Genomic DNA, 27,208 nt, shown 5'->3' with positions numbered 1-27,208 from the left:
TATTGACGTACCAATGAATACATCAAAATCGTCACTTATAGGCAACCATATTTTAGAATGATGAATGCTACGATGTTTGGGTTGTTGAGCTGAATGTCGTCTTAGTGAGGCGCCTTGGAACGTCAGGGGTGGCTCCAATTCTATTTGCAGGTGGTCCCTTTTTCGACTCGTGCAAATTATACGAGAAAATTAGCCGCATCTCATCCCGCGACGCTGGTCCCTCTTTAAAGCCCCCCCGTCCCTTTATTTCCCACACCACCAAACGGGAGACTTTCGCAACGAAGGGGAACGACCGCCACGCACGCGCGCACGACCTACGACCAACCCAGACGCCGCTTGAAGGCCGTTGCAGGCCGTGGCCGACAGACCATTGCTCACCGACGATGCATTACGCATATCCTCCACGGAAGAGCTCGAATCCCGCGCCCTATCTGCCGCGCAAGTCTAGGGGCGGCTTGCCTCCTGCCATCAGACGCATCCGACCCAAGACGATCGCCCTCATCGGCCTCGCGTTCCTCGCCTTCATATACCTCATTGCCGGCCGGGGAAGCAGTAGGAAGTCGATATCGGTGGCGCAACATGTCCCGTCAGGCAATCCGCCCGCAGTGCTTGTGACGGTGTTCGACAGTGGGAAGTTTGGAGCGCCGTATGTCGAGATCGTCAAGGAGAATAGGAAGGCCTACGCTGAGAAGCATGGTTCGTGATCCATGAGCATGCACAAAACGAGCAGCCTTGTGACAATGCTGACATGATTTTGGGCAGGCTACGAGACTTTCTTACCGCACGTTGGCGACTTCGACCTCAATGGCGCACCAATGACCTGGACAAAGGTCGTCGCCCTGCGCGCGGCGCTGACCAAATATCCTGATGCCAAGTACTTCTGGTTTCTGGAGCAGGACGCGCTGATCATGAACCCTGAGATATCGGTGGAAAACGAGCTGATGAAGCCAAGTAACATCGAGAACATCATGATCCGCGATCACCCTGTTGTGCCTCCCGACAGCATCATTAAGACGTTCTCGCATCTTAAGGGCCAGGACGTGGACTTGGTGATCACTCAGGACAAAGAAGGCCTGTCGACATCGAGCTTCATTGTCAGGAATACAGAGTGGGCGCGGTTCTTCTTCGAGACGTGGTTTGATCCCATCTACAGGAGCTATAACTTCCAGAAGGCGGAGACACACGCATTGGTACAGCCCCCGTCGTTTTTTGGATAGCCCTTAAGGACATTAGTACTAACAGTTGCCCTCCTTCAGGAACATATCGTTCAATGGCACCCCACAATCTTGTCGAAGCTGGCCCTCGTGCCACAGCGGACGATCAACTCCTACAGCTACCACGCTAAGGGCGAGCAGTACAAGGAGGGCGATAACATCGTGCGGTTTGCGACGTGTGCTAGAAACACACCTGCAACCTGCGAGAACGAGCAGGAGCCCTACACTGCCACCTGGCGGGCGCTCTTCAAGAGCTCATGATGGAGGTGACAGGAAGGCTAGCATCTAAATGGTCCCATTTTATCGTCTGCAGTCACCATGACCAGGAGGCAGGAGAGCCATCTCCTCTCGGCGTTAATGTAGTTGGAGATTCATCACCAAGGTCTAGGGGGGTTGCCGCATCTGGCGTTTTGTATGGAACATGTGTTTGATCATGGTGGTGTCCTTGCAAGGGGCACCCGGCAATAACCTGGAGTTGAAAGCTTTCCAATAGATGGTCGGCGGAATTTGACGAGCCCCGTGCTTGCTCAACTGGCGCATAGCTTGTTTGTGTGTTGTTTACTACCCAGCATCTAGGAGTAATTCTGTATATTATTACAGCCATGCATCTCCATTTCTCTCAATATGTCCGTTCGTGCCATAGCTACCGTACATGTCCCATGCTGCCAAATTCCTTATGCGATATGACCCTAACTCCAAATGCTATGCGGTGAAAAAAAAATGCAAATTCCCTCGTACCAGACGGGTATCAAGATGCTCATGAACAATATAATGGTCATCACAATGCCCCGTCAGCGTGCGGGCGGGCTCGACACGGAGGCGAAAGACTCGCCCTCAAAAGACGTGCTTCTTCGGGACGCCCACTTCTTCTTCAAGTTCGCCCAGTCCGCCTTCCAGTTCTGTATGCTCTGGACGAGCTCTGGATCAGCGTCTGGGGGGATGTACTGTAGACACTGAACCTCGATGGCCTTCAGCTGGAGACGCAAGTGTCTAAGGTCCGACTCGGCTTCCTGAACTTCATCCTGGCTGTGGAAAGGGGTTAGCATGAGCACAGTGCCTCAGGAAAACCAATCCTACAGTTCTTCGACGCGGCCTTCGAGCTCGAGGATACGCTCAGCTGCACGTTCCTCTCTTTCAATAAATAAGTTGTGTAGATGCTATAGCAGAACGTCTGTTAGCCATGGCGAACTTGTCTGCCAGTCTTTACGGGGAGATTCTTGCATCTGACTCTTCTCTCCTGTCCTGGAGGCTCTTGACCACCTCGGACATCTCAGCGCATAGCTGCTCGGCCTCCTGCACGATCCGCTCTGCCACCTCCGCCGAGATCTTGCGTGGTCCTGGCTCGGGCCGGACGGCGTCGACGGCGTTGCCATCCTTGCCCGTGTCTCTGCCCTTGTCAGCACCTCCAAGCACGGAGGTATGCGTCGAGTCTGCGCCGTAGAAGTGCGACATGACCCAGGACGGCGACATGATGCCGAACGGGTCCTGCTCATCGATGGCACCGCCTCCGCCGCCGACGGAGGAAATCCCTGATACCGGCCGCGACCTCGGCTGCTGCTGCCGCGACCGCCTCTTTGCCGCTGCCGCCGCCGGCCTGTCCTTGGCCGCCAGGACGGTCTCCATCTCGTCGACCTTGGCGTGGAGGGCGCTGATGTTCCCGTCGTGCAGCACGCTGGTGTCGCCGCGCGACAGCCGCTGGACCAGATCCGTCAGGCGCTCCACCAGGACGTCCCTGCTGTCCTGAGTGAGCTCGTCGGTCGCCTCAGACCGAGAGCCGTCTGCATCATCGTCATCGATGCCCTCGTCCTCGTCCTCCTCCTCTGAGATGTCTGCCCCGACGGACGGCGGGGGCGGCGACAGCGAGTGACCCGAGAGAGGGGAAGAGAACTGGCGGCGCAGCGGCGACAGAGGCGCTATGCCCAGCTGGTAGAGACTCATTGGCGATGGGAGCTGTGGTGATGTGACTGGCGAGCGTGCATGATTATGAGAATGAGTATGAGTATGAGTATGAGTTTCAGGTTGAGCTTGATGAGTTCGCGGAGGCGTTCGAGGTGCGGACGTATGAGAGCGTATGGTCCCCGTAGGCGTAGCAGAGCGCCGGCCAGCGGTGACGTCGGCGTCACCCGCCGCGTCGGAATCCTGATCAGGCATTGGTGAAGGTGGTGTGGTGTGGTGTGATATCACGATGAGTGAAGATTGGGTTGTCGCGTGTTAGGGGGAACGGCGACTTCTCGCTTCAGAAGTATGGGGCTGTGATAGCGCACTAACATGCATCGTTCCCCTCGCCTACGACTTCTATAGCTGTTTTGACCGCTTAGCAGAGGCCTAGAACATGGAGCATAGCTGGCTAGAATATGCAGTTCCAGCCTCCGTTTCCTCCCGGTAGATTCTTTCTGATGAAGGGATCTTCTAGGATCTGCTTCCGATTACGCCTCCTTGTTGCCCGAGTTGTATGCGCAACTCGACTGATCACACTTCACTTCAAGTACAATGTAGAGGGCGTAATCAGCGGGGAGCCTTTTCCCTCCATAGCAAACTGGCATGTGATTAACGGCAAGCAGCATGTATATTTGCTTGGAGTTCCACAACCAAGAGTACAAGTTTGAACAGCCCTGAAGAGTCGTTGGTTGCACAACCTCGAGGTGTCTTACAGAAAGTCTCATCCATCAAAAGTCTCAAGTAGTTTAGAATTTCGGTCGAGAGATAAAATGCAACGGTCTGCGGTGGCGGTTCTCGTTAACCTGAACTGCCAATTGTCAACTCACCTTGGTCAGGTGGTGCAGCCGATCTTGTAAGCGTAGGTAATGTCATGCACCAGTAGAGAGGCAGCTAATGCAAAAGAGTAAGAAGGAAACCCAGTTACATAACATACAGGGCTCACCTGCAGAACAGAGGAGAGGCAAGGCGAGAGACAGACCAGAGCAGGATACCTAGGTAGGTCTACGGAGAAATGGAGGCTTGCCCCCTGTACCGGTAGCCCGCAAAGTGTGGGGAAGCAGCGCACTGCTGCTGTTGCTGGCTGCTTTCGGCTTTGCTTAGCAGGAGGAGGGGCGGCATTTTAGCGGCAAGCCAGCGTAGAGTCGAGTCACTCGTTCGTTCGGGTCTGCTTTAGAGAAAGGCGAGGCACATGAGCTTGAGTTATCCGACCGCATCTTCAAACCCTCACCTCCCTCCACCGTCGTCTATTCTCTTGGCTTATACTGTGCTGTAGTGACGATGATTGCTTGCTTGCCGCATTCGATTCATTCAAAGTGTTTCAACTGAGGCATTGTTCCCATCTGCACGTCCGGCGACTCTCCATTTCGTGCAAAGTTGCGTCATTGTATCTACGGCCAGCTTCCCTGTCCTCGACCTCGGCTATACTCTTCAGTTCCGATTCCAACCACAACGACGGCGACGAGCACACGACCAACAACCCTACGACGGTCACTTGCGATCTCTGTGCCCCGACAACAGATTGACAGATTGCGCTTCCATCTCAATGGTGCACGCCCAGCGTTGTGACAGAAAGCCTTCCTCACAGAACAGGGCACACCCACAGTCGCCAAGATGTCGTGGAAGAAGACGGAGAGACTGATGGACACCATCAGGCACTATGCCAGCTTCCCCGCCACGGGTGTAAGCTTAAGGCAGATGGTTCAATTCGGCGAGAGGCCGTCAATAGGTATGCTCATGTGCCCAATTGACTCAACTTGCTTTGCGAGCACGTTGTTCTGACCCACGATGCCCCACAGGAACTCTGTTTCGGGCGTCACAGTTCCTCGCCGAGGAGCTGCCAATTCGATTGGCACACCGTGTGCAGGAGTTAGACGAGCTTCCAGATGGTCTCAATGAGATGCCATCCGTCAAGAAAGTACAGGACTGGTATGCGCAGTCGTTCGAGGTGTGTACAATCGATATTTCACCATGTGGCATGATGACTCACGCGATGCGATGAACAGGAAATCACAACCCTACCCAGACCACAATTAGAAAGAGACGTACGAGACCGATTGATGAAACCCGCGAAGGCGTTTGGGAAGAACATTCACATCTCAGAAGCCACACGAAACCCAAGCATCGAGGAGGGGCAGTATGCGTCATGGCCGGCCATACAACAGAATGGGAGCGGTAACGGCTTGACAAAGAAGTACCACGCCGCAAGGAGATACTTCGCAATGGTGGACGATACGGGAGATTGGCCCCCCGAGCTTCATCTTTACAATCAGAGATTTTCACAGACGCTGCACAAGATCAAGAGGAGACACGATGGCGTTGTCACAACCATGGCGCAGGGTATCCTAGAGTACAAGCGCAAGCGGCAACGGATGCAGATTGACAACAATATTCAATCGTTCCTGGACCGGTTTTACATGTCGCGAATAGGAATCCGCATGCTCATCGGCCAGCACATCGCCCTCACGGATCAAAGCCACTTCCGCGACCCAACCTACGTCGGAATAATATGTACCAAGACCAATGTCCGAGATCTTGCGCAAGAGGCCATCGAGAATGCGCGGTTCGTCTGCGAGGATCACTACGGCTTGTTCGAGGCGCCCAAGATCCAGCTCGTGTGCAACCCAAACTTGAACTTCATGTACGTTCCAGGGCATCTGTCGCACATGCTTTTCGAGACATTGAAGAACTCGCTTCGCGCCGTCGTGGAAACGCACGGACAAGACAAGCAAGAATTCCCCGTCACAAAAGTGATTGTTGCCGAGGGCAAGGAGGACATCACGATCAAGATTTCGGACGAAGGCGGCGGCATCCCGCGGAGCGCGATACCCCTAGTCTGGACTTACATGTACACTACGGTGGACAGGACGCCGAACCTAGACCCCGATTTTGATAAGAGCGATTTCAAGGCCCCCATGGCCGGTTTTGGATACGGGCTGCCTATATCACGGCTGTACGCGCGGTATTTTGGAGGCGACCTGAAGCTGATTAGCATGGAAGGGTAAGTTGCCAACTTCTCCACTCCCTCGTTCTTCGGGAGTGATGAAATCCGCCGCCTACTAACGTGCAATGCAGTTATGGAACGGATGTCTACTTGCACTTGAATAGACTGTCCAGTTCCTCAGAACCTTTGCAATAGCAATCAGCAGTCATGAGGGATGTCCGGTCTCAAGGATTGACGCTGGGGTTAAGAAATATGGTGAAGCGCCTGAAAAGCCTTGAGGTCTCGGAGCGAAAGCAGGTCGGCGACGCGGCGAGCTTGATCAACAAAGCAACTGGCAGGTACAGGGACTGGGATGAGGAACTGTGATTGAACGGTATGGGTGGCAAGGGAGTTCGTCTGGCGGCAGCATTCTTGGACAGGCTTCATCATGTATGACAAATTTGGAAATAGGGGTCATGGGCACGGCCTTTTCAAAACAAGTAAAAAAGAGCGGATGGATAGCTTCACACATGAGTGAATGAGATATATTCGTCGCCATGTTTCAACTAATTATGTATACACTATAGTTGTAGTATCAGGGGACCTTTCAATAGTCCTAGAAGACTGGGTGTTAGTCGTCGTATTCAGACGAGCGAGTGCCTTATGCAGTGCCGAGTATGCTACAGATTTCCCCAGAGCAAGCAAGCAAAATCGATCTAGTGATGCCGTAAATCTCTAATCATACGCTCTCCGTACCCCATCCAAAAACCGGTCAAACTCCTCCCATTTATGCCTTGTATAGCAGATCTAGGAATCCCGTAGCCAAGTCAACCACGACGCTCTTGTTTGGCAGGCTGCCGGCCACGCCGTACAGCGCCGCCGAGTCGCCGACTGCCTTACCCTTGGCGCCCTTGCCCTCGACGAGGCGCACCCGCTCCTTCTCCTTCTCCGCCTCGACGACCGCCTCCAGGTCCGCAGCCAGGCGCTCCCACACCTTGGCGATGGGTAGCGTCACGGCGATGTGCATGGCGGGCGGGTTCTGAAGCGCGTTGAGGTGCCAGCCCTTGTCGGTCATGGCGTCGGCAATGTCGTAGATGTTGAGGTTGCGCGCCTGGAAGGCGATGACGGAGACGAGCGGGCGGCCGAGGATCTCGAGCTCCGCGCTGAGGGCCGGGCTGGTGGTGATGCGCTCGGCGAGCTTCTTGGCGGAGCCGACAATCTGCACGCACGCGTCCAGGTAGCCCGCCTCGCCGACGCTCATCATGCTCGCCCAGCAGCCAGCGATGAGAGCGCCCGGCCGGCTGCCCGCCACGCCGGGTGATGCGTACACGCCGCCGGACCAGTCGGGCGACACGAAGTACTGATACGTGCGCAGCTCGGCGGTGCGGTACAGTACCGTGCTGTTGCCCTTTGGCGCGAAGCCGTACTTGTGCGTGTCGCACGAGATGGACGTCACGCCCTTGAGGCGGAAGTCAAACGACTCTGTTTCGAAGCCGGCTTTGTCAAGGAAAGGGACGAGGAAAGAGCCCAGACAGCAGTCTACATGTAGAGGCAGACGCTTCTTGAGAGCTAGTTTAGATAGAGCGGCAATATCGTCTATGATGCCATGGGGAAAGTTGGGTGCGCTGCCAACTAGTAGGATGGTGTTACTGTTGATAAGCCGTGCCACACGGCGTACATCAACTTGGTATGCTGGCGCCGGGCAAGCTACGAGGTGCATCTTGATCTTGAAGTATTCACATGCCTTGCGGAATGCTGTATGTGCAGTATCGGGCAGGATCCTATACGGTAGTCCATTAGTAATCTGGCAATGGGAAATAAGGGGTGGCACGCGAGTATGCTCACATCTCTGGCTCCGTCACGCCTCGCTCGCAATAGGCCTTTTGCCTTGCACTTAAACATGCCATGAGAATACTCTCTGTGCCTCCGGATGTACTGACACCAGCCGCACCGGGCGGCGCATTGAAAAGGGATAGCACCATGGCTACCACCTCCGCCTCCATCTTCCGTACACCCGGGAACACATCCGGATGTATAGGATTGGCAACCGTAAACTTGCCATAGGCCTCCGTCTGCAACTTCAACAGCTCATCCTCGCCGTGATATACCGCACCAGAGACGTAGCCGTCCTCCCACCGTGTGTGATCCATAGTTGCCAGCTTTTCTAGCTCACCACGCACCGCATCTTCTTGCCAGCCCTCCTTCGGCAAGGACAAGTATCTCGTTTGGTTGACGGGGATCATCTTAGTAGAAAGCTTGGCGACTGCCTCCCGGACCTGCTTGCGGACCTGGGTGCGCACGCCGGGGGCGCGCAGGAACCAGCCGTAGAGGATGCGGCGGGAATCTGTGTACAGCTCGACCAGCGTGCCAACGATGCCGCGGCCCTTGAGCTTCCAGAAGGAGCGGCGCGCCCATCGTAGCACGAAGAAGAAGAAGACGATGTTTCGGATCCTGTAGTTCAAGATGCACCGGGCCGGCGATGCGGCGCGGCGCGGTCAAGTCAGCCCGGGTGCCTGTGGAGCGATACACGTCTTACGGCCCCCATTGACAAATGAAAGCAATCGTCTCGGACTTGCGCCTTTGATACCGCAAGCCCTTGCCAAAAGCTTTTGAAGGATTGGAGGATCCAGTGACTAAGCCAAGAAGAGAACTTACAGGTCAATATTGAATAGCTGCAGAGGATTCCTGGGCCGGGACTTCTTGACGCTATTCAAGCTCTCCCGGAGGCTGACCGGCATGCGCGACGTGCCCGGCATTCTGGCTGAATCTTTCGCAGAACAGGCCCAAAGAGCACCGGAGAAGAAGACTGGGAGATCGATCGTCAGGCAAGTCTCTCCTCCATCGAGAGCGCAGGCAAGACAGGGCGAGTACCAGTGCCCTTTGTAATGGTTCAAGGAGCGTCCGCGGGAACCGATGCGGGCCGGCTTGGTTAAAAGTTCAAGCTCAGAGGCGACCCCGATACAATTCACATGCTTTAGGTGGGTCCTTGCTCCGACCCTGGCCCCGCTCGTCGCTGGCGAGTCAAGCTTTCTTCAACATCATCTAGATAGAGGGCGACCCAACCACTTGCGCACTGCGCCGCTTGTTTCGTCCCACTAGCAATGTAATACCTTAACGCTTTATCAATTGAAACCCATCTGTCGTAAATGGCCACTGGGACTTCCAGGCCGTTTGAACGTCACACCATCCGAGGCTCCGATGATGGCCCAGCCCGCCTGTGTCTCAAAGCGACCGAGAAGACCTGAGAGCGCGCGTCAGCGTCAACGTTACAAAGGGTGTCTCTTCTGGTTGGAGATCGTCCCGCCTGCTGTGACACTGGAAGTCTGCCCCTACATTCCACGTCCGTTAGCCTCGGAGGAGAATATGTGAGATGAGATCATCTGGGCTCTGGGACGAATGAGGTTGGTTATGCCCGCGGACGCCCGTAGAAGTCTCTTTTGATGACTTGAGGGTGCCTTAGCTTGTGAGTGCAAGCGGTAGCCTGTGTCGTCTCTTCACCGTCATTTCAGATCTTGGAAAGAATGCCTTTTTTCACTTGGTATATGGCAAAGGTTTGATTGATTATGATTTCATTTGGGGGTATAATCTTAACGACAGACTGGTATCTCGTTACAAGGGAAATAGCTATGAGTATTGTACAATCCCATCCCGTCATTAAACTCAACCACCTTTTCACATGGGTTCCATTACAGACTGTTATTACATGAGGTCGCACAAGCAGCAACACAAGCCGAGCATGTACTTCCTCTTAAGTTGCTCATCTTGGTTGAGTTAATCTGCAATTATGCATTAAAGGTCCATTTAGACCCGGCGGGTAGGGTCGCTCTCCTTCTCACGCAAGAAGCTCTTGCGATTATGCTCAACATGCTCGTCGTGCGGAACCTGCGGCTTAGCGATGTCCTGCCGAAGGACGTAGTGGCGCCAGAAGTAGAAGAACTGGGCGGCGCCGTATGCCATGGTCTTGCGCAACGGGACGCTGAAGACGCTGTCGAGTTCCTCGAGTGTCTTCTCCTTGGTCTCGGGCACGAAGAACAACACGGCGAAGAATCCAATGATATTCCAGGCGGCGTACCAGCCGAAGGCGCCTTGTGGCTTGAATGCCGTGAGAAGCGAGGGCCATGTCACAGACAGCACGAAGTTGAAGAACCACGTTGTTGCCGTTGCCAGTGACATGCCGATGGGACGGATGTAAAGTGGGTAGGCCTCAGCCGAGTAAGTAAAGGGCACTGGGCCTTCACCGGGCGAGTAGACCATGCCGAAGAGATATATTCCAAGTGCAATGCATCCAATGTGCGCCTTGTTGTTCTCGGGGATCCAGAATGAGAATCCGGTAAACAGCATGAAGAGAGCCATGAGTGGGAACGTTGTCAACAGGAGATTACGACGGCCAAATCGGTCAATAGTGAAGAACGCCGGAAGGGCGAATAGCTGTGCGTTCAAGTTAGATTTCAGGCTTCATGACATATTGATGGGGGGAATAACAAACCCAGTTGATCAGACCGAAACCAAGAGACGCAGCTAGAGCGCTAACCTCACTGAAGCCAGACTGCAGGAAGATCTCTGAAGAGTAGTAGGCAATGACGTTAACACCGCAGAATTGTTGCATAACTGTTTGATCTTAGCCAATATTTGAGCAATCAAGGTTTATTCAAACTTACACATGACGATTTCTGAGGCAACCATAGCATTACGGTTACGTCTTACGGTAAAGAACTCCTTGATGCGGTTGCTCTTGCCGATAGACATGGCCTCACGCTCGGCTTCGAGGAGGGTGTGCATGTAGAAGAGATCTCGAGCAGCCTGGACCTTCTCGTATCGCAGCTTGCAAATAGCCTTGAAAGCGTCCTGGTGTCTGTTCTTGGTGAGGTACCAACGTGGAGACTCTGGGTAGAACGGAATGAGGCAGCAGACGACCACAGCTGGGATCATAGCAGAACCCATCATGAGCCTCCAGTTCAATCCCTGCTTGATACCGTGATCCGGGACAAAGTAGAAGGCCAAGTCAGCGACATATCTATTTTCGAGTATTAGTGTGTAATTCTTCTTTGCTACTCAGATTCTGAAAATTAAGGCAGGTGCGGAATTGTCATTCAGTCTGAGTATACAAGGTGTATCACTAGGCCACTTACCCAAGCATGATTCCGAACGCTCTATAAGGGTAAGGGTCAGTACTTGTTTTGATTTCTTTTTACTTCAGGAGTTACTTACGTCCACATTTGCCATTGCATGACCAAGGCACCACGCAGCTTCGGAGGAGAACACTCGGCAGCAAAAATGGCTGAAATTGTGTCAGTATACGTAAATGGTGTACTGGCATGGTGTACCCACGAGTTGTAGCGGACTTGGGACCAATACCGAGACCAAGAGCAAAACGGGCGATGAACATATGCCACCAGGTGTTTGTGAATGCCTGCCAGAAGCAAGCGAGAGCAGATATGACACAGGAGATGAAGACGGTTCCACGGCGTCCGAATTTCTTGTTCATTGGGTCCGTAAGCCAGCAGCCGATGAAGGCACAGCAAAGATACGGCGCCGAGTTGACTAGACCGACTAGCCATGTGTCTCGAGACTTGGTATCGCTACCAATGCCAAACTCCTTCTTGTAGAAGCTCTGAGCACCGTTGACAACGGTTTCGTCTTTGTTGTGTTAATTCCTATATAGATCTCCATTTGCTAATGTAAGTTGAACTTACCCATGCCCTGCACTGCTGCGCAAAGAGAGCAGACTAAGAAATAATGTCAGATGAAGTCTATAATAAAGCGTTGATCAAGTTTCTCAGGTATGACTTACTGACGATGACTCCGTAGAGAGTCTTGGGGTTGGTCCACTTGTGGGTCACCTCCTTGTCCATGTAGCTACGCTCGCTTTCTGTGAGCCCCTGAATCGTGTCCCAGCTATTCCAGTCTCCAGCGCACATGGCGCCTACTTTGAAAGCGCGAATGTCCTCCTCTTCAGTGAAACCATGTTCACGACAGTACTTCTCACCGAGATCCGAGAGTTGCTCGCGGCTCAGGCCAGCAAGGGGATTCTCAATCTTGGAGGAAGCCTTTTGGCGTTGACGAGCTCCCTCATCCACGCTGGTGGATGCCATGCGGGAAGAGCCACCATAATCGTGGTGCTCAACTTCAGTTCTCGAATCAGACGAGGCTGATCGTTGCCAGTCCTTCTCGGACTTGTGCGGTTGTTCAGATGCCATGACTGTTGGTTTCGTGCCTCACTTCAGACACGACGAGACCAATGATAAAGGCGTGGGTTGTTCCAAGACCGCCAAGGGGACCAAGACAGGATTCCAAGACAGGTAAGACTCTTGGTGAAGCTTATTAAAGCACGGAGAAGTGACAAAGGGAAGACTTTCTCAACACCTGCTACGAGGGAGGCTACTCTTGATTTTAAGTATCTTGTCTGGACCATGGGGGCCATGAAAGCTATGACATATTATGCCATGCTTGTCAGCCACATTGACCCGCTATCAATTACTATACACGTTGTTAAGCTGGGGAGTTGGTGGAGGTTCAAGGGACATGTGGGGAGTTCAGAAGTTCTGACAGTTCATGTGGATTAACAGTAGTGGATAGTCGGCATCGACGAGCAAGTACCTTTGCAACTGGATGAGACTGACGGGTGTATACTAGCTTTGATGAAGCGGTACTTGACGATGTGGTAGGATTCTGAGGTCGACGTCATCCCGTTTACTTGCAGCGGTGCCGCGCCGGGTAGAGTTGTGCATGCCCCTCACTGAACCTCGTGCCGGGATCCATAAGTAATCGCAATGGTTGACTGCTCCAGTTCCCAGCCGTCAAGTCAGCGTTTAGAATGGGTCCGGGGGACGAACCAGAGAGGAATAGTGAAGAGCCGTGGAAGCGCTGCGACGAGTGAGGTGGTGGCGATCGGCGCAGTTGATGGTGGTGGGGATCTCGAGATTGTGACGTCAATCGAGGGTCGAAGGGGCGCATCAAGAAGATTTGCGACCGCTCGTCTCGATCGCCAACGGCGCAGAAACGGATGCAGCCTGCTGAAGTCGCTTAACTTGGCTCAGACTTGATGAATCCCTCTTTCGACAAAGTCACTCCTTGAGCACTCCTGTAAGTTTCCGCAATGTTTGTGCAAATCCCGTAGTTTATCCATATGTTAGTAGACAGGCAGTGAGAACCGCCTTCTGCTTTGATCAAGTATTAGAGAGAACGTAAAATTTTAGCGGACTTGAGCCTTTTCGTTTCCAAATTGATCTGTGTAGATTCATTTCTTCAAAAGAAATTCAGCCCAAGCTCGGACTTCACCGACACACTGGCTCGACTGGCCCCAAAACCAATACAACATTCATCAATCTCGAAACGTCGTCACAATGAGGTGTGTGGTTTGCATAGGCTGACACCATGAAGAACCTCATGCAGCCTGCACGCTAGGAATCAAACTAAGTCAATCCCTCCACACACTACTACCGCCTAACTTGCGTCTTCTCCAGGGCTTAGAGCATTCATATTGGTAAGTGTTTTTCTCCCTGTGTCTCCATATCAACGGGCGGCTATGACATCACAGTAACTCACAGGAAGAGGAATCTGCCCAAGCGACAGAAAGACGACCGAGAGATATCGTAGGAAACATTGATTAGTTCCTAAATGCAAAGATTGAAGCCGAGTCATCTTACTGCCATGGGGGCTACATAACCAAGGGATACAGCTTTGCTCCAAACAGACAAGTCATACACTTGTGTTATTTGAAGTTCTCTATATCTCCAGCTTCCATTCAATGTCTCTAGTATAACGAAATGCTCTGTCTTAGTTAAGACCCATGTCTGACCGTCAATTCCTGTGCTAGCTACTTAGCTGGTAACCACCGACTAAGAGACCTGTTGCTCACGAAAACTAGTTATAATTGTCTTTATGACTTGTTGATGAGACGATCGACTTCTCATAGTATACAGTAGTTGATACTCCTCCGATGCTGTGCGTGGCGAGAATTGTGCCTCCCTGTCGATCAGATTACGGGGTTGCACCAAAGTCCCCATTACAGAGCAGACGATCTCGGGGACTTTTCCGGCATGATACATCATCATGTACTCGTCTCGTACGAACTTCAGAGTAGACTGTAATGCTTCACTTTAAGAGCGTGTAAAGGTTCAGGATAAGAGATTTTAATGGACAGCCCTCGAAGAAGGAAGAGCAACTAATACTCCCCATTGACAGTGAAACATTTGGCAAGGAGCGTCCCCTAAACTGACAGATAGACCCACAGGCCCTCACAGGAAACTACATGGTGTGCTGTACAACATGAAAAAGAAGGATCCATATCGACACCTAACTTCTGTCCTTTACTTTCTCTAGTTTCAGTTGTTACATTTTCCGGATACTAACCCGATCGTAAAATCGTCAAAACACCGTGTGGATCCAATGCTTATTGCCTTATCCAGCCTAAGCAAGACTAAAAACTTGTACATGCGACAACATTTTTCTCAAGGGAGTGAATACGTGTTAGATGCCCAAGGAAAGAATCAAAAGCAATGTCCTTTAGTACAGAGACTGTCTCAGACAATGAACTACAACCTGCCTTGCTGTCTAATGACTTCATCCCACGTCGGACCTCTAGAATCGTGTGAGACTAGACTTCGACGCTTACCTGCGTCCTTTTCGGACCTGTTGCGACCGATATGATCCCGCAGATCAACCGTAGACCCTGTCCTTGGAGTGCTCTCATCGACCGACGGCCGATCTCGAGACAAGGGAGCATGAACACGATATTCGCCATCATTCCCTCGGAGGGTAGCAACCTCGGAGGTAGGAGACATGTTAGACGCTGACGAAGGCGTGAATATGATCGAAGAGTTCGTCGAAGATGTTCCGCCATGCATGCCGCTATCACTGATATTGGCTGGCACAGACTGGCTGAAGGGGCGCTGCTGGGGACTTCGATTTCTCCTAGAAACAGAGTTCCTGCCCACAGGCGGCGGCGGGATGTTGTAGGGGTCTCGGCTCTGGGGACGTGAACTATCTCCTGAGCTCATGCGGTGTGGCCTTACGGTCTGGTGTGTGCTGCCTCTGGAGTGCAAAGCAATGGGTACTTCACTGCCGATAGAGCTAGAGTGACGAGGTGTGTCCTTTGGGCTGCTATCCGAGGCAGTAGGAATATATCGCGACTGCGGGCTCACCTCCCCAGACTGCTTTGCGTGCCTCAGCTGATAGGGAGATATGTTTCTGGAGAATGGCAACTCAAGATCCTCCATGAAATCCTTCATTGCTTCATCAAATAGAATTCGCGACCTTCTGATAGATTTTTCTGGTAGAAGCTGCCGAGAGATCTGGACTGGCAACCGCTCAGGCTTTCCATCTAAGGGACTTTCCACATCAATGGGGATGGCCGAGACAATTGTCTGAAGTCGCTTTGCCTCCTCGTCCGGATAGGCCTGGATATTGAGGATGAGCCACTGGGCAAAGCCTTCGGGCGTCAAGCAGGGAATGCTTGGTCGGCACCGTGGGTTGGTTTGCACGAGATGATATGGACAATGGAGATCTTGGAACAGATCAGCAAGTCTCTCATCGAAGTCTTTCGCGTGAGATTTGAAGAGAACCGGGAAAGGATAAGTATCCTGCTCGAGACGATGATACGAGTAGAAGGCAGCGAGCTTCTCGGGTGTAATGACAATGCTATTCTGCGGAAGGAATCGCGCAGCAATGTATTCTGCAAGGCCTGTCAAAATCTGCCGAAGTCTGCCTGTTGGATGGCCGTCGTTGTCGAACAGAATGCCCCATTTCTGGTCAACAACACTCAACTCCACGCTAGATCTGGTTGAAGTTGACCGGAAGGAGCCGCTAGGACCATCTGGAGTCACTTTTGTAGCATGCTGGCCGTCATGGCTAAAGCGGATATTGGACGTCCTTGGAGATTGGCTGGCATGAGAAGTGGTAGGTGATTGCGGTAGCTCTGTAGAGTGTGTGGTGGACTGTGGAACTTCTTTGTGGCCCTCCTTTTCCTGTCGCAAGGCTTCAGCGACGTGGTTGACTGGATGCTGAAAAGAATATCGAGACGGTGAGGAATCTTTTGTTCCACCTGGACTGGATGGACCACCGTCCACTTTGTCGCTCTGTGTTTCTCTGTGGTAGTCTTTCACTACAAGCGTGTTAGCAACTTCTTTGGGATGGATTTGGACTATACAAACAAGCTTGTTGTATCATCGTCTTGTTCTCCTCCCGGAGAAGATTCATCAATTTCGAGACGAAATCTGGAGTGATGCCGGTGGCGCTAGGCCGAGGCTCTGCCTGGGAGGGGGTAGTACGCGTGGCTTCCATTGAGTTCAAACGGGATGAGTCTCCTTTGGACTCTCCTTTGGTGAAATTAAACTCATTCTTCTCCGTCAAGATAGTACCTTTTGATCGAGGAGATAACTCTTCAAAGCTGCTGGGCAATATGTCGTTCTCTGTTCCTCGTACGGGGTTCCAGTCTGTCATATGTAGAGCGGGCCGAGCCTCGTCTGCCGGATGATTTACATCATCCATTTTCAGCATATTCGACAAGGCTGCGAGAGGTCATACTATGACATCGCTAACACGCCGAAATGAATATGCAGAGTGGGCTGTATCAGTATCAAATGATGTCACTCTGAAAGCCAAGTATCGTCAGCAACAGTGAGATAGGGACATGATTGCTGGCGAGGCCCGGAAGCTATCTGTCATCTTCGGTGGGAAGTGTCCGTTGGTATATAAAGACCTCAAGGTGAATGGCGATGGCTAGAGGTGGCAGATACACAGCATCATTCATGGCTGCCGCGGCGTCGCCTGATTCGCGCGATACAAGGGTGAGCTATCCGTGTAGGGTAGGTCAGGTCGGGCCAGAAGGGAAAAGCAACTGCCCGCGACGCCGAGCTAGTTTGCACCATCCATTAAGACGAGGGCCCAGAGGTTGACAGGCTCCAGCCGGGCGAACGTCTCCTCGTGAATTATGCAGGGAGTGGTGGGCTTACCCTTGCTGATCGGCCGTGAATTCCAACGGGATCACGGCTTGGGCCGACAGGACACCACCTCCCTCACCTACCCACAGTCGAGGTGTGTTATTCAGTACCACCACGTCCCAAACAGCCACCGCAGCGAGCCCTGCAGCTCATCCAGGCTCAAGAAAACGACCATACCTCATCGGTTTGAAACACAGGTGGCACGACGCTTAATCGGTATACAAAATGTCTCATATTGAGAGCCTCGAGCCCTATAGTGACGCTAGATGCAGATCACTGATACCATTGTACATAATCCTGAGTGCTCCGAATCACTTATAACATCCGTGTGTAATTGTGGTTGGAAATTTACACTGCCAAAAATAGCGTCTTGGGCAGTTTTCAACTGTCACAATCGAGAAGTCTGGTGAAAAGCCCGGTCGAAGTCCCGAGGTGAAGAGGAGCGGGGTATATTCATCCTTTCACAACTGACCAAACAGATCGCGGCACACGAAACAAACAAAGGTAAAGTGAGGCTTCCCTAGTGGCGAGGTTGAGTCTTGTGAGTGGAGGGCAGAATGCTCCAGACATCCAAAAGGCGTTCCAATCAGCAGCTGAATATGACAAAGCGTGGGCGTACGGCTGAACTGCCTTACAGCGGCGACAACAAGAATATCCCTGTCAGCTTCAATCTCATTAGAGGAGATTTGGCATTTCATATAGTTTTATATCACATGTGGATCTGTGTTTTTGGAATTTGACTCTACAACACTTGTCTCATTGCCATGGGAGCTCTTTTCGTTGTAGTCAAAACATTTGACACTATCGAGCATGTCTCAAGCTTGGAGTTTGTCGTCCAGACTTTCGTGTATACCTAGTTGTTCTGCCAATATCGATATCGGATATTGCATAAACAGCATTCCACAACAGATCTATAAATCGAAAAGCGACATGAAGTACCATAAAGTGGATGCTACCCATGGGGAGCATGAAAATGAGGTTTCTCATCTGCTGGCGATTTGACGACGAATAATAGCTAATTCCGGCAGGATTTCTGTTCAAATACTGAAGTGATAGGAAACAATCTCTATGATATTCGAGGAGTGTTTGATCAAAAGATCTTGGAAAGCAAGGCGGCTTTCCTTGACGAGGATAGGAATGACTGGTGACTGTAGGAAGATGTCACAGCTGACGCCGAGAAATAGGTTGCGAATGTCCGGTCAGCGAATCCCGAAAATATCATCCTAAGAAAGATTTAGTTTCTCGCAACTGAAATGATGACGCATAGGAATACTTTTCAGAGCCGTCCGACTTTGTATTTTGAACCAAACAGAAGGAGTTGAAAGATTCTCACTTTCTCTGAATCTTGTTTCGACGCCGATAATCATGGATAATGTCACTGGGTGTGTAATACCGCTCCCAACGGCCTTGATTGCTTGGCCGTAGGGTGAATCGGGAAATCTTTGCCACTATAGCCTCCATCTAGACGGCATGGGCGTTGTAAATCATATCCGTTACAGGATCATGTATCTCCCACGTGATTTCCTTTCGACTCAGGAAATCAGTGATTCCGGTGATAGCCTCAGCAAAGAACTTCTCCTAGAGCCTAGCCCCGAATCCGCGGATCTTATCCTTCAATCGATCAGAGGCAGTAGAAATCCCCAAAAAGACCTCGATCCAGGCAAAGTTGCTGGTTTTTTCCCCCATGAAGAATGAGTCGAGTCCCATGGGCTTCAGAATCTTTTCAAGACATCTTCCTCGTCAGGTAGGACAGATTCCAATCCTTGTTCAGCTAGATTTACCCAAGCCAAGTCGGTCTTAATACCCAGTACAGGGTTTAGTCCAAAGACTCACTGTATCAAGTTACTCACCTTTGTTTTATTCAGAGCTCAAAGGGCTCTCAACTTACGAGTATCAGAAGTCTTCGCAGCAGCCATTCCTGCTACCCACTCAAGACGTTGTATCTCTAAAAGTGGAAGTTTTCGCAAGATATAGGACCAGGGGTGATAAGTGAGGCTGGTCGTGCCGGGTCCGATATGGCAGGTGGCGGCGGCAGTGATGCTTCGGCCTCGGTAGGAAGGTGGTTGCGTCCTTCCCGGAAGCCATCTGTTATGACGCTCATCTAACCCTCACAAAACTTGTGAACAATTGGGTATACTCTCTCGATTCACAAAGCATAGTGAAAAGTGAGATCTTGGTCGCCATGAGTCGGGCCTGCCAGCTCATCGATACGCTTTGAATAGGAATCGACTAGATCCTTGTCTGGATCGAATGGCTTTAAATGCCTCTCAAGATCCGCAGACGGGAAACACACATGATAGAAGCGTCGTGCGTAAGCAGCTATGCGTAGAACATCATGTGGGATGTGACAAAGGATCTAACGGAAGATTGACTGGATGTTGGGGTGTACCATCTTGTGAATGCTTGGGTCTGCGATGGTGGCGTTCAGCAATGTCTGCACGTCACATATTTCGAGAATGCCGATTCGAATCTCGACTGGTGTTTCCGCCCAGAAGGCCATCTTGTCCCGTGATGAGGAAACGAGAGATTGCGGAGATCGGAGATAGGTAGTGCGAGCAGAAATGGAAATACGGTTCGTTAATGGATCGGCTGACTTGAGTATGATGTGTGATATAAAGAAGAGATGGAAAAGTTGGTGTGGTAGGCGTGGTTGTGGCGGTTGGGACTGTCGTTGAATTCTCAAAAGGTTGTATGGAAGGAGCAAGGCTGTCGAGAATCACCAGTTGATCTCCCTACCTGGATCTCAAGCCAAGCTTGGCTTTGGATGGTGTGTGAATTTTAAGCCAAATATGGCTTTAGATCACAAGGTAGTTGGTGGTTGGTTTCGGCAAATTCGCCTTTCAAGACTACTTAGGTACTGTGCAGTACAAACATGGCTGATTCAGCACTCCAATTCCAGATCCATATATAAATCCTGATGACAAAGGCAATACCGTCTCACAACACAACTGGCTGATTTTTTCACCGTCCAAACATATGAACGGGTCAAGAGCTGCAGGGTGGTTGGCGGTTGCAGGATGACTGCAGCTCAGACGAGAACCCTGGAAACCCCGGGCTCAACGGCCCTGCCCGGCCCTAGTCGGCCCTGCTAACCCGCGCGTTCAGTGCTTTCCGGCCCCCTTCCACTGGCTCGCTTCCGAAAGCATGATGCGAAGGATTTCAGCCCCAAAACCATCGTGGACCCCCCAACCTCCTGAGGCTTGCACTGAGACGCTGAAGATGTGAAGTACCGGTCAATTGGACCACTAACTATGCAGCCTAGTGGCCCAGACTGCAGGAGCTCAAATGTGCAGATGCCCGACGGGGCTGAGCTGAGATGTGATGTGGTGAGCACTCTAGAGCTCAGACACAACAGCTGCAGGATGCTCATTGTAATCCGTGATGGGAGTACATAAGCAGTTTTGGCCCCCGACCTCAAAAGCAGTGTCTTTCTGATCTCTTTTCAATCCTTTTTCGTCTTTCTTGCAGCATCTCTCAGCTTGTGCGCGTGAACTAGTGGTTCATATATTCAGTGATTTCTGCAGCCTGTAACGTCCCCAATTGCGAATTGGCTTGGTTACGATTGATATTACTAGATGGATTACACTTACGGAAGCGCTCCTGGCACAGGAGCACCTGCTGGCACCTCGAGCAAGAAAGATAAGAACAAGACGCCCCAGGAGCTCGTCGGCGACTTCTGGGCAAAGTTCTTCGCCAAGAAGCCTGGCAAGGTCACGTCTATCTTTCCCCGGAGCCTGTATACCACTCTGCTTCCTCCGCTGAAGGATCCCCGGGGTAGTTCATCGGCCCGCAATGCTGCTGAGAGCTATGAGGCCGCGGCAAAAGAGTGCCGCGAGAAGGTCAGGCGTATCGTGCGCGAGTGCAATCGCACCAATGAGAAATTTACCGATCCCGACTTTGATATCGAGGAGGATCCTGACCACAACTGTCTCAATGGGCTCGTTCGGACAGAATACACGCCCATTGATATAGGCGATGATGCCGCATCGTATGCCTCGGGTGCGGCTGCAGGGGCAAGGAAAGCCTCCGTCGCAAAGGCTATTCCCAAATCGAAGGCACGAGGTGTCAGGGCAGCCAAGTATGGTGTCCGTGGAGATGAATGGTACAGCCCTGGTGCGATCCATCGTGTAGACTGGATCTTCGACAACCCTCAGTTCACCATCGATGGCTATTCTTCTTCGGACATCCGGCAAGGCGCCAACGGCGACTGCTGGTGGCTAGCTGCTGTTGCAACTATTGCACACCGTCGAGACATCATGGATAAAATATGCGTCGCACGGGATGAAGAATGCGGAGTCTATGGTTTCGTCTTCTACCGGGATGGCGAGTGGATCTCCACCGTCATCGACGACAACCTATATCTAACGAGTGCGGACTTTGTTGAAGCAAATGGAGATGTCTACGACCCGCAGGGGAAGAAGGCACGCAAGTACAGGATGTCAGAGCAGACGGGGAGCGATGCCTTGTACTTCTCCAAGTGTGCGGACCAGAACGAAACCTGGCTGCCTCTGCTTGAGAAAGCTTATGCAAAGATCCACGGGGACATGGAAGCAATCAGCGGAGGCTGGTCCGGCGAGGCGGTGGAGGATTTATGCGGTGGCGTAACGACTACGGTTGCGACGAAGAGGGTGTTGAGGAAGGACAAACTTTGGCGGGAGCTGGCCAGCTCGGATGGCGAGTTTGTATTTGCGCTCTCAGCCATTGGCACTTCGTTTTACACCCAAACCCAGTCCGGATTATTCATGGGTCATGCGTACTCGATACTTAAAGCAACAGAAGAAGTTGGGGAGGATGGCAAGAAAGTGCGGCTGGTCCAGATCAGGTAAGTTGGCCGGACATTCAAGGAAACGCATGTGATTGACAGTCGAACTTAGAAACCCTTGGGGCCAGAGAGATGGGTATCAAGGCTTGGGAGAGTGGAATGGCCCATGGAGTGATGGTTCGTCTGAGTGGACGCCATATTGGATGAAGAAGCTGAGCCACACATTTGGGGATGATGGTGTGTTCTGGATGTCATATGGTATGTTACTCTCACCCCTCTTATGTAAACATGCAACTACTGACATATTGCTATAGAGGACGTGCTCGAGGTGTTCATGTTCATGCACAGAACTCGCCTCTTTGATGAGAAGTGGACCGTGGTCCAGCAGTGGACTAGTGTCAACATATCTTGGCTGACAGGCTATCTCCAAACCAAGTTCTTGGTGGAGATCAAGAAATCTGGCAAAGTTGTCATCGTTCTCACACAGGTTTGTTAAATTGTTGCAGAAATACCTTAAGCTGCGCTGACTTTCCCTTAAAGCTGGATGAACGCTATTTTCAGGGGTTTGAGGGACAGTATGAGTTTTCACTTCATTTCGTTCTTCAGAAGGAGAACGGAGAGCCTGGAGAGCACATCTGCCGCGTCCGCCCCGTTCACTCATGGGAGAACCGATCTGTGAGCTGCGAGGTTGAACTTGACCCAGGTCGATATGAAGTCCTGCCCAAGATCACGGCTGTTCGCGATGTGGACAAGCAACCTGTTGAGGATATAGTCAGGCACTGGGCTGAGAAGAACCCACAGAAGCTCAGACAGGTCGGAATGCAGTACGATCTCGCCCACGCCAAAGGCGGAGTGCCCGATGAGGACGACTTGCTTGAGAAAAGGAGAGCCGAAGAGAAGAGAAAACGTGATCTCAAGAAGAAGAAGGAGAAAGAAGAGGCCAAACGAGCAGAAGAACAAGCTAAGCTGGACGTTGTGCCACCACCTCCGCCGCCGCCCTCAGGCCCAGAAGTCAACGGAGACAAAGCGGGAGGTGAGTCTAGCGAGACTAAAGCTGAGGCTGTAGGTGATAAGAAGGACGAAGCTGCAAAAGACGGCGAAAAGGAGGAGTTTCAAGACGCGAGCGAGAACCCGCCTACCACAGACGACAAAGCCACGACAGAAAAGACTACTGAGGCTAAGGAGGAGAAGACTGGCGCAGCTCCGAAGGCCGAAATTCCTCTTCCCGGCTCCGAGAAGAAGGACGAGGCCGATGAGAAGAAGAAAGATGGTGAAGACGACAAGAAGAAAGACGGCGAAGACGATAAGAAGGATGATAAAAAGGATGACAAGAAGGACGGTGAGGCTGACGGAGACGAGTCGGAGCAAGAGGAAACGGCAGATGATGACGGTGATGATTCGATCCACCCATGGAATGCGGTCTGTGTGATGGGCTTACGAGTATATGCTCGAGACCCCGATGTGACCATTACCTTGGTGAAGCCCAAGGATCCAGAGGAGGCTGCAAGCCTGGCCGTTGATGCTACGCCGGCAGGGGCAACCATGTAAATATGTACCAGTTGAAGCATAGGCAATGGGCACAGCACACAAGCGAATAGATATGCCCGGTTTGATGTCTTTTTCTATGACTAGATGGATGATATATCAGTGAGGCGTAAACCAGCAATTTCATGCGGTATTGAATCGAACAGGATCACATGGAAAGATATCAACAGGATGGCTGATATCAGCGAGGTACGTTTGTATATCCGAGGCCAATGGCTATGACCCGCGAACCAATTATCTCGGAGAGAATTGTTTTGCTTCCAGAGTAATTCTTAGGAATCAATCGCACTGAGAAGGATTCAAGGTCGCCTTATTCCAGACCGACACTGATGATGATAATATGGTTTGGGTCTTAACCTCCCGGGGCTGCCCGAGTCAATTGCTTGTTGATGGACCGGGGTAGTGGAGAAAAAAGCCGCAACGTATCCGATCCTCACCGAGAAACCTGAAAAGCCCCCGATGAGGCCGGCGGTGCCGATAAACCGAAGTATACACATCGGACCAAGTCCGATAAAGATTATCAGTGATTGAGGCTATTCCACTTCACCAGAATGAAATGCAGACTGTTTCGGGAGAAAACGGCGTGTGACTACCCTTGCTGCATGTTGCCTACTACATGGTTTCGGCAATGATCGATCCTCTTCTCAGAACCTTGAAATCCTGTCCAGCTAAGGCATGGGGTAGCTGTCTTGCCTGTGCTTAAGGGTTTCTTCTATGTATACAACCAAGTCCAGTGACTGTGAAGTATCTGCAAGACATAAGAGATCAACCGGTAAGCATTCTGCGTTGGGCACCTCTCTTCAGATCTGTCAGGTACCAAGGCGATGGCCCCTGGCCACCTCACGGATCATTGCGTGCACCTTTAGCTAAATTCGTATTGTTCTCTATTAATGGACGCCAAGGTTACCATCTGCGTCGACGTGCATTCCTTCGTAGCGGGACCACGCACGGCTGAAGTTAGAGGTGTTCGCATCAGCGTGTCACGACAGGAGAGCCAAATAAGACTGCCTATATTTCCATTTCACGATACTGTGTATCGTCGTATACTGCTACAGTTGAGTGCCTGAACTAGCAAGCAACGGTACAGTACGATGTGGATGGTATCATCATACCTACATGTAACTTCAAGGAGACAACAAGGATACCGGTAGTGGTAGGCTCGTTGAAATCACTCACCTATCCATTCCTGGGCGGGAGGGGCGAAAATGGAAGCCCCGCATACTCCAATTGTAACGAAGAGAAAGCTAAGCAGGCTCTTCGACGAGCTACCTACAGTAGGTACTGTACACAGTTGATCTGTGCCGCCCGTTTGGTTTGAATGGGCGAGGAGAGTCTGCCTTTGCCCCTCGGTCCATCTCAGCCCCTCCCGCCTCTCCACCATTATTAGGTACCCTCCGTACCCTCCGTACCATACCTGACCATACCTTACCTTACTTACATACACCCTTGCCCGTTGCCGCTCTCTGGTTCCGCTCACGCGAGCTCTCCCGAGTCAATTTTTGTCCCCATTCGCGGTCGGATGGATCACCATCCCCGGACACTGCCCGAGTGATTCAATTCCCTTCCAGAACACCTCGTCTGCATTGTCCTGCCACCTGCGAAACACCGTCCGAGCAGCCGGATGGCCCCGCGACTGTGTTGACGTGCGCATTGCGATCGAGCGAGTCGGAAGAAGACGTGCGTGCGTGCGTGCGTGCGTGCGAGTGTGGTCGAAGCGTCGTCTGTCGGTCGTGTTGTCCTGCAAAAAGCCGCTGCCGCCCGCCCTCTAATGAGCCACCGAGTCGAAGCCCATTGCGTAACCACCAGATCCAATGGGCGCAGAGCGCATTGAGTGATCGGATCAGAGAAGATGGACCAGAAGAATGGCGGCGACCACAAGTCCGACGGCGAGTCCAAGCCCGCCAGCAAAGACCTCCACGCCCAGGCGCATGCGCCAGACGACGCCAGCAGGACTCCCAAGAAGAGACGCAAGGTCAATCATGGTATGCGCCCGCCTCCCCCATGTCCTGCTCCAGTGCGCCGCTTCCAAAATGGCTAATCTTGCACCTCGCGTTCTTACAGCATGCGTATATTGCCGTCGATCTGTAAGTCATAGAATGCGCCGAACCCCCCGTCTAGCAATTGGCTCTCGCCCTCGAGCTGGCGCAGACTATTGCCCTGCTCGAGAGCTACAGCAGCGATAGACTCCAGCAGCCCGCATGCATCTATACATCTATACATACATACTTCCAAACTCGTGCATTCTTGGAGAGAAAAAGCCATGGCTAATATGATCTACTTGCTCTGCGTCTAGCATATGACATGCGACCTCGTATGTGATTTCCCTCTCCCCCAAGCCCGTCAATAGCTTCTGCAGCATTGCGCGCTGGCGGTAACTCCTGAGCACGCATTGACCATGGGAATTTGCCATAAAACAGGAAAGACCGTGTACAAGATGCATCAAGCGCAATATCGGCCACCTTTGCCATGACGAGCCACGAGATCCGGACTCTAAGAAGTCTAGGAGCGTCATGGGCGCCTCGACCGTGGACGAATCAGAGACTCAGTCCGAAATGGCACGCAGCTCCATAGATCACACGGCGACCTCGATGCGGCCCCCCTCCTTCGACGCCGGCATGGGTGCTGGCACAGGGCAGGCGGCCAAGTCTGCCTTTGACGCAAGTTCGCTGGGCCGGGGCAACCCCCTACAGCTCGTGCAACCTACGCCAGTCTCTGGGATACAAGCCAATACCTTGAACAGCAGCAACATGAACCAATGTATGTTTTGTCACCCGTCAGCACTTCTCTTGTGCACTAGCTAAGCTTGTTGCGATTCCATAGTTGCCGGGTTTTCGGATGCTTGGTTGACCGCCCAGAACCACTACCACGATATGCACAATTATCATCCTAATTACATGATTGCGCCGGAGGTCACTAACGAGTTCAACCTCCTCAATGACTTCCTGCACAGTAGCCTTCTAGATGACAATGCTCTCCTACCGGATGACCAGAACCAGCTTCTGAGAAACAACCAGAACGACATGCTGCCTGGGCTGTTTAATCAAGGCGGGTCCAACAACAATCTGCTCCCTCCTAGCGCTCTGTCAGGGGGCTCTATGCCGCCACCTAATGCCGAACAGGGCAACGCCATATCTCGACCGGCCAGTGTTATCCCTATAGATAAGGCGCGAGAGTACTACCTCCAGGCGGCTGATCCATCCGGCAATGATACGCCGGAAGAGCGTATGCAGCGTGTGCTTAAAGCAAAGTATGACGCCGGCTTGTTGAAGCCCTTCAACTACATCAAGGGCTACGCGCGACTTTCAACATATCTCGATAGCCACATTGCTCCGGCTTCAAAACAGAAAATTCTCCGACAGCTAGACCGCTTCAGGCCCAAATTCCGTGAAAAGGTGCAGGCTTTAACCGATATGGAACTCATCTACGTGGAGATGTGGTTCGAGAAGACCCTCATGGAGTACGATCGCGTCTTTGCGAGTATGGCTGTCCCAGCCTGCTGCTGGCGTCGAACAGGAGAAATCTTCAGGGGCAACAAGGAAATGGCCGAGCTCATTCATGTTCCAGTCGAGAGACTACGAGATGTACGTTGTTCCTCCCATTCTTGTGCGCGCTTGTTTGGGCCACTGCTAATCGTCTTATAGGGCAAAGTCGCCTTACATGAGATCCTCACGGAAGAGTCAGTCGTACGGTATTGGGAAGAGTTTGGAACCATTGCCTTCGATCCCGCACACGATACGTTGTTGACTGCCTGCTCGCTCAAGAATCCGGACGACCAGTCAAATGATCCAATCGTAAACTGCTGCTTCTCCATCAAGATTCGTAGAGATGACCACAAGATGTAAGGCTCCCTCTGAACAGCAAACACATCACTCCACGAAACTGACAATGT

At 52.0% G+C, this 27,208-nt stretch overlaps 7 protein-coding genes across 7 annotated transcripts; 4 read left to right on the top strand and 3 right to left on the bottom strand.

The window, feature by feature from the left end:
• Positions 1–383: 383 nt before the first annotated feature.
• UCRPA7_893 (putative glycosyltransferase family 34 protein) lies at positions 384–1,475 on the top strand (the record flags this gene model as incomplete). Its single annotated transcript, XM_007913484.1, has 3 exons — positions 384–696; positions 763–1,190; positions 1,257–1,475. 3 exons carry the CDS (start codon positions 384–386, stop codon positions 1,473–1,475), a joined length of 960 nt encoding a protein of 319 aa, XP_007911675.1.
• A 530-nt stretch (positions 1,476–2,005) lies between these two features.
• UCRPA7_892 (hypothetical protein) lies at positions 2,006–3,152 on the bottom strand (the record flags this gene model as incomplete). The annotated part of the gene is made up of 2 exons (XM_007913483.1): positions 2,006–2,240; positions 2,443–3,152. 2 exons carry the CDS (start codon positions 3,150–3,152, stop codon positions 2,006–2,008), a joined length of 945 nt encoding a protein of 314 aa, XP_007911674.1.
• Positions 3,153–4,763: 1,611 nt separating this feature from the next.
• UCRPA7_891 (putative pyruvate dehydrogenase kinase protein) lies at positions 4,764–6,459 on the top strand (the record flags this gene model as incomplete). The annotated part of the gene is made up of 4 exons (XM_007913482.1): positions 4,764–4,878; positions 4,949–5,097; positions 5,156–6,150; positions 6,342–6,459. The coding sequence occupies 4 exons, from the start codon at positions 4,764–4,766 to the stop codon at positions 6,457–6,459; spliced, it is 1,377 nt and encodes a 458-aa protein (XP_007911673.1).
• A 400-nt stretch (positions 6,460–6,859) lies between these two features.
• Positions 6,860–8,828, bottom strand: UCRPA7_890 (putative sphingosine-1-phosphate lyase protein; the record flags this gene model as incomplete). Its single annotated transcript, XM_007913481.1, has 3 exons — positions 6,860–7,853; positions 7,918–8,523; positions 8,728–8,828. The coding sequence occupies 3 exons, from the start codon at positions 8,826–8,828 to the stop codon at positions 6,860–6,862; spliced, it is 1,701 nt and encodes a 566-aa protein (XP_007911672.1).
• Positions 8,829–9,873: 1,045 nt separating this feature from the next.
• UCRPA7_889 (putative mfs sugar transporter protein) lies at positions 9,874–12,269 on the bottom strand (the record flags this gene model as incomplete). Its single annotated transcript, XM_007913480.1, has 8 exons — positions 9,874–10,500; positions 10,559–10,680; positions 10,731–11,086; positions 11,202–11,222; positions 11,281–11,350; positions 11,401–11,709; positions 11,766–11,798; positions 11,864–12,269. 8 exons carry the CDS (start codon positions 12,267–12,269, stop codon positions 9,874–9,876), a joined length of 1,944 nt encoding a protein of 647 aa, XP_007911671.1.
• An 8,318-nt stretch (positions 12,270–20,587) lies between these two features.
• UCRPA7_888 (putative calpain family cysteine protease protein) lies at positions 20,588–23,322 on the top strand (the record flags this gene model as incomplete). Its single annotated transcript, XM_007913479.1, has 4 exons — positions 20,588–21,834; positions 21,887–22,032; positions 22,089–22,261; positions 22,336–23,322. 4 exons carry the CDS (start codon positions 20,588–20,590, stop codon positions 23,320–23,322), a joined length of 2,553 nt encoding a protein of 850 aa, XP_007911670.1.
• A 1,846-nt stretch (positions 23,323–25,168) lies between these two features.
• UCRPA7_887 (putative zn cluster transcription factor protein) lies at positions 25,169–27,161 on the top strand (the record flags this gene model as incomplete). Its single annotated transcript, XM_007913478.1, has 4 exons — positions 25,169–25,301; positions 25,891–26,076; positions 26,140–26,900; positions 26,961–27,161. The coding sequence occupies 4 exons, from the start codon at positions 25,169–25,171 to the stop codon at positions 27,159–27,161; spliced, it is 1,281 nt and encodes a 426-aa protein (XP_007911669.1).
• Between the last annotated feature and the right edge of the window lie 47 nt (positions 27,162–27,208).

This window comes from Phaeoacremonium minimum (genome assembly GCF_000392275.1).
Source record: "Phaeoacremonium minimum UCRPA7 unplaced genomic scaffold PA7_03_scaffold_44, whole genome shotgun sequence".
Taxonomy (NCBI): Eukaryota; Fungi; Ascomycota; class Sordariomycetes; order Togniniales; family Togniniaceae; genus Phaeoacremonium; species Phaeoacremonium minimum.
The sequence above is the reverse complement of the archived record's forward strand: the minus strand, read 5'-3'. Positions and strand labels throughout refer to the sequence as shown.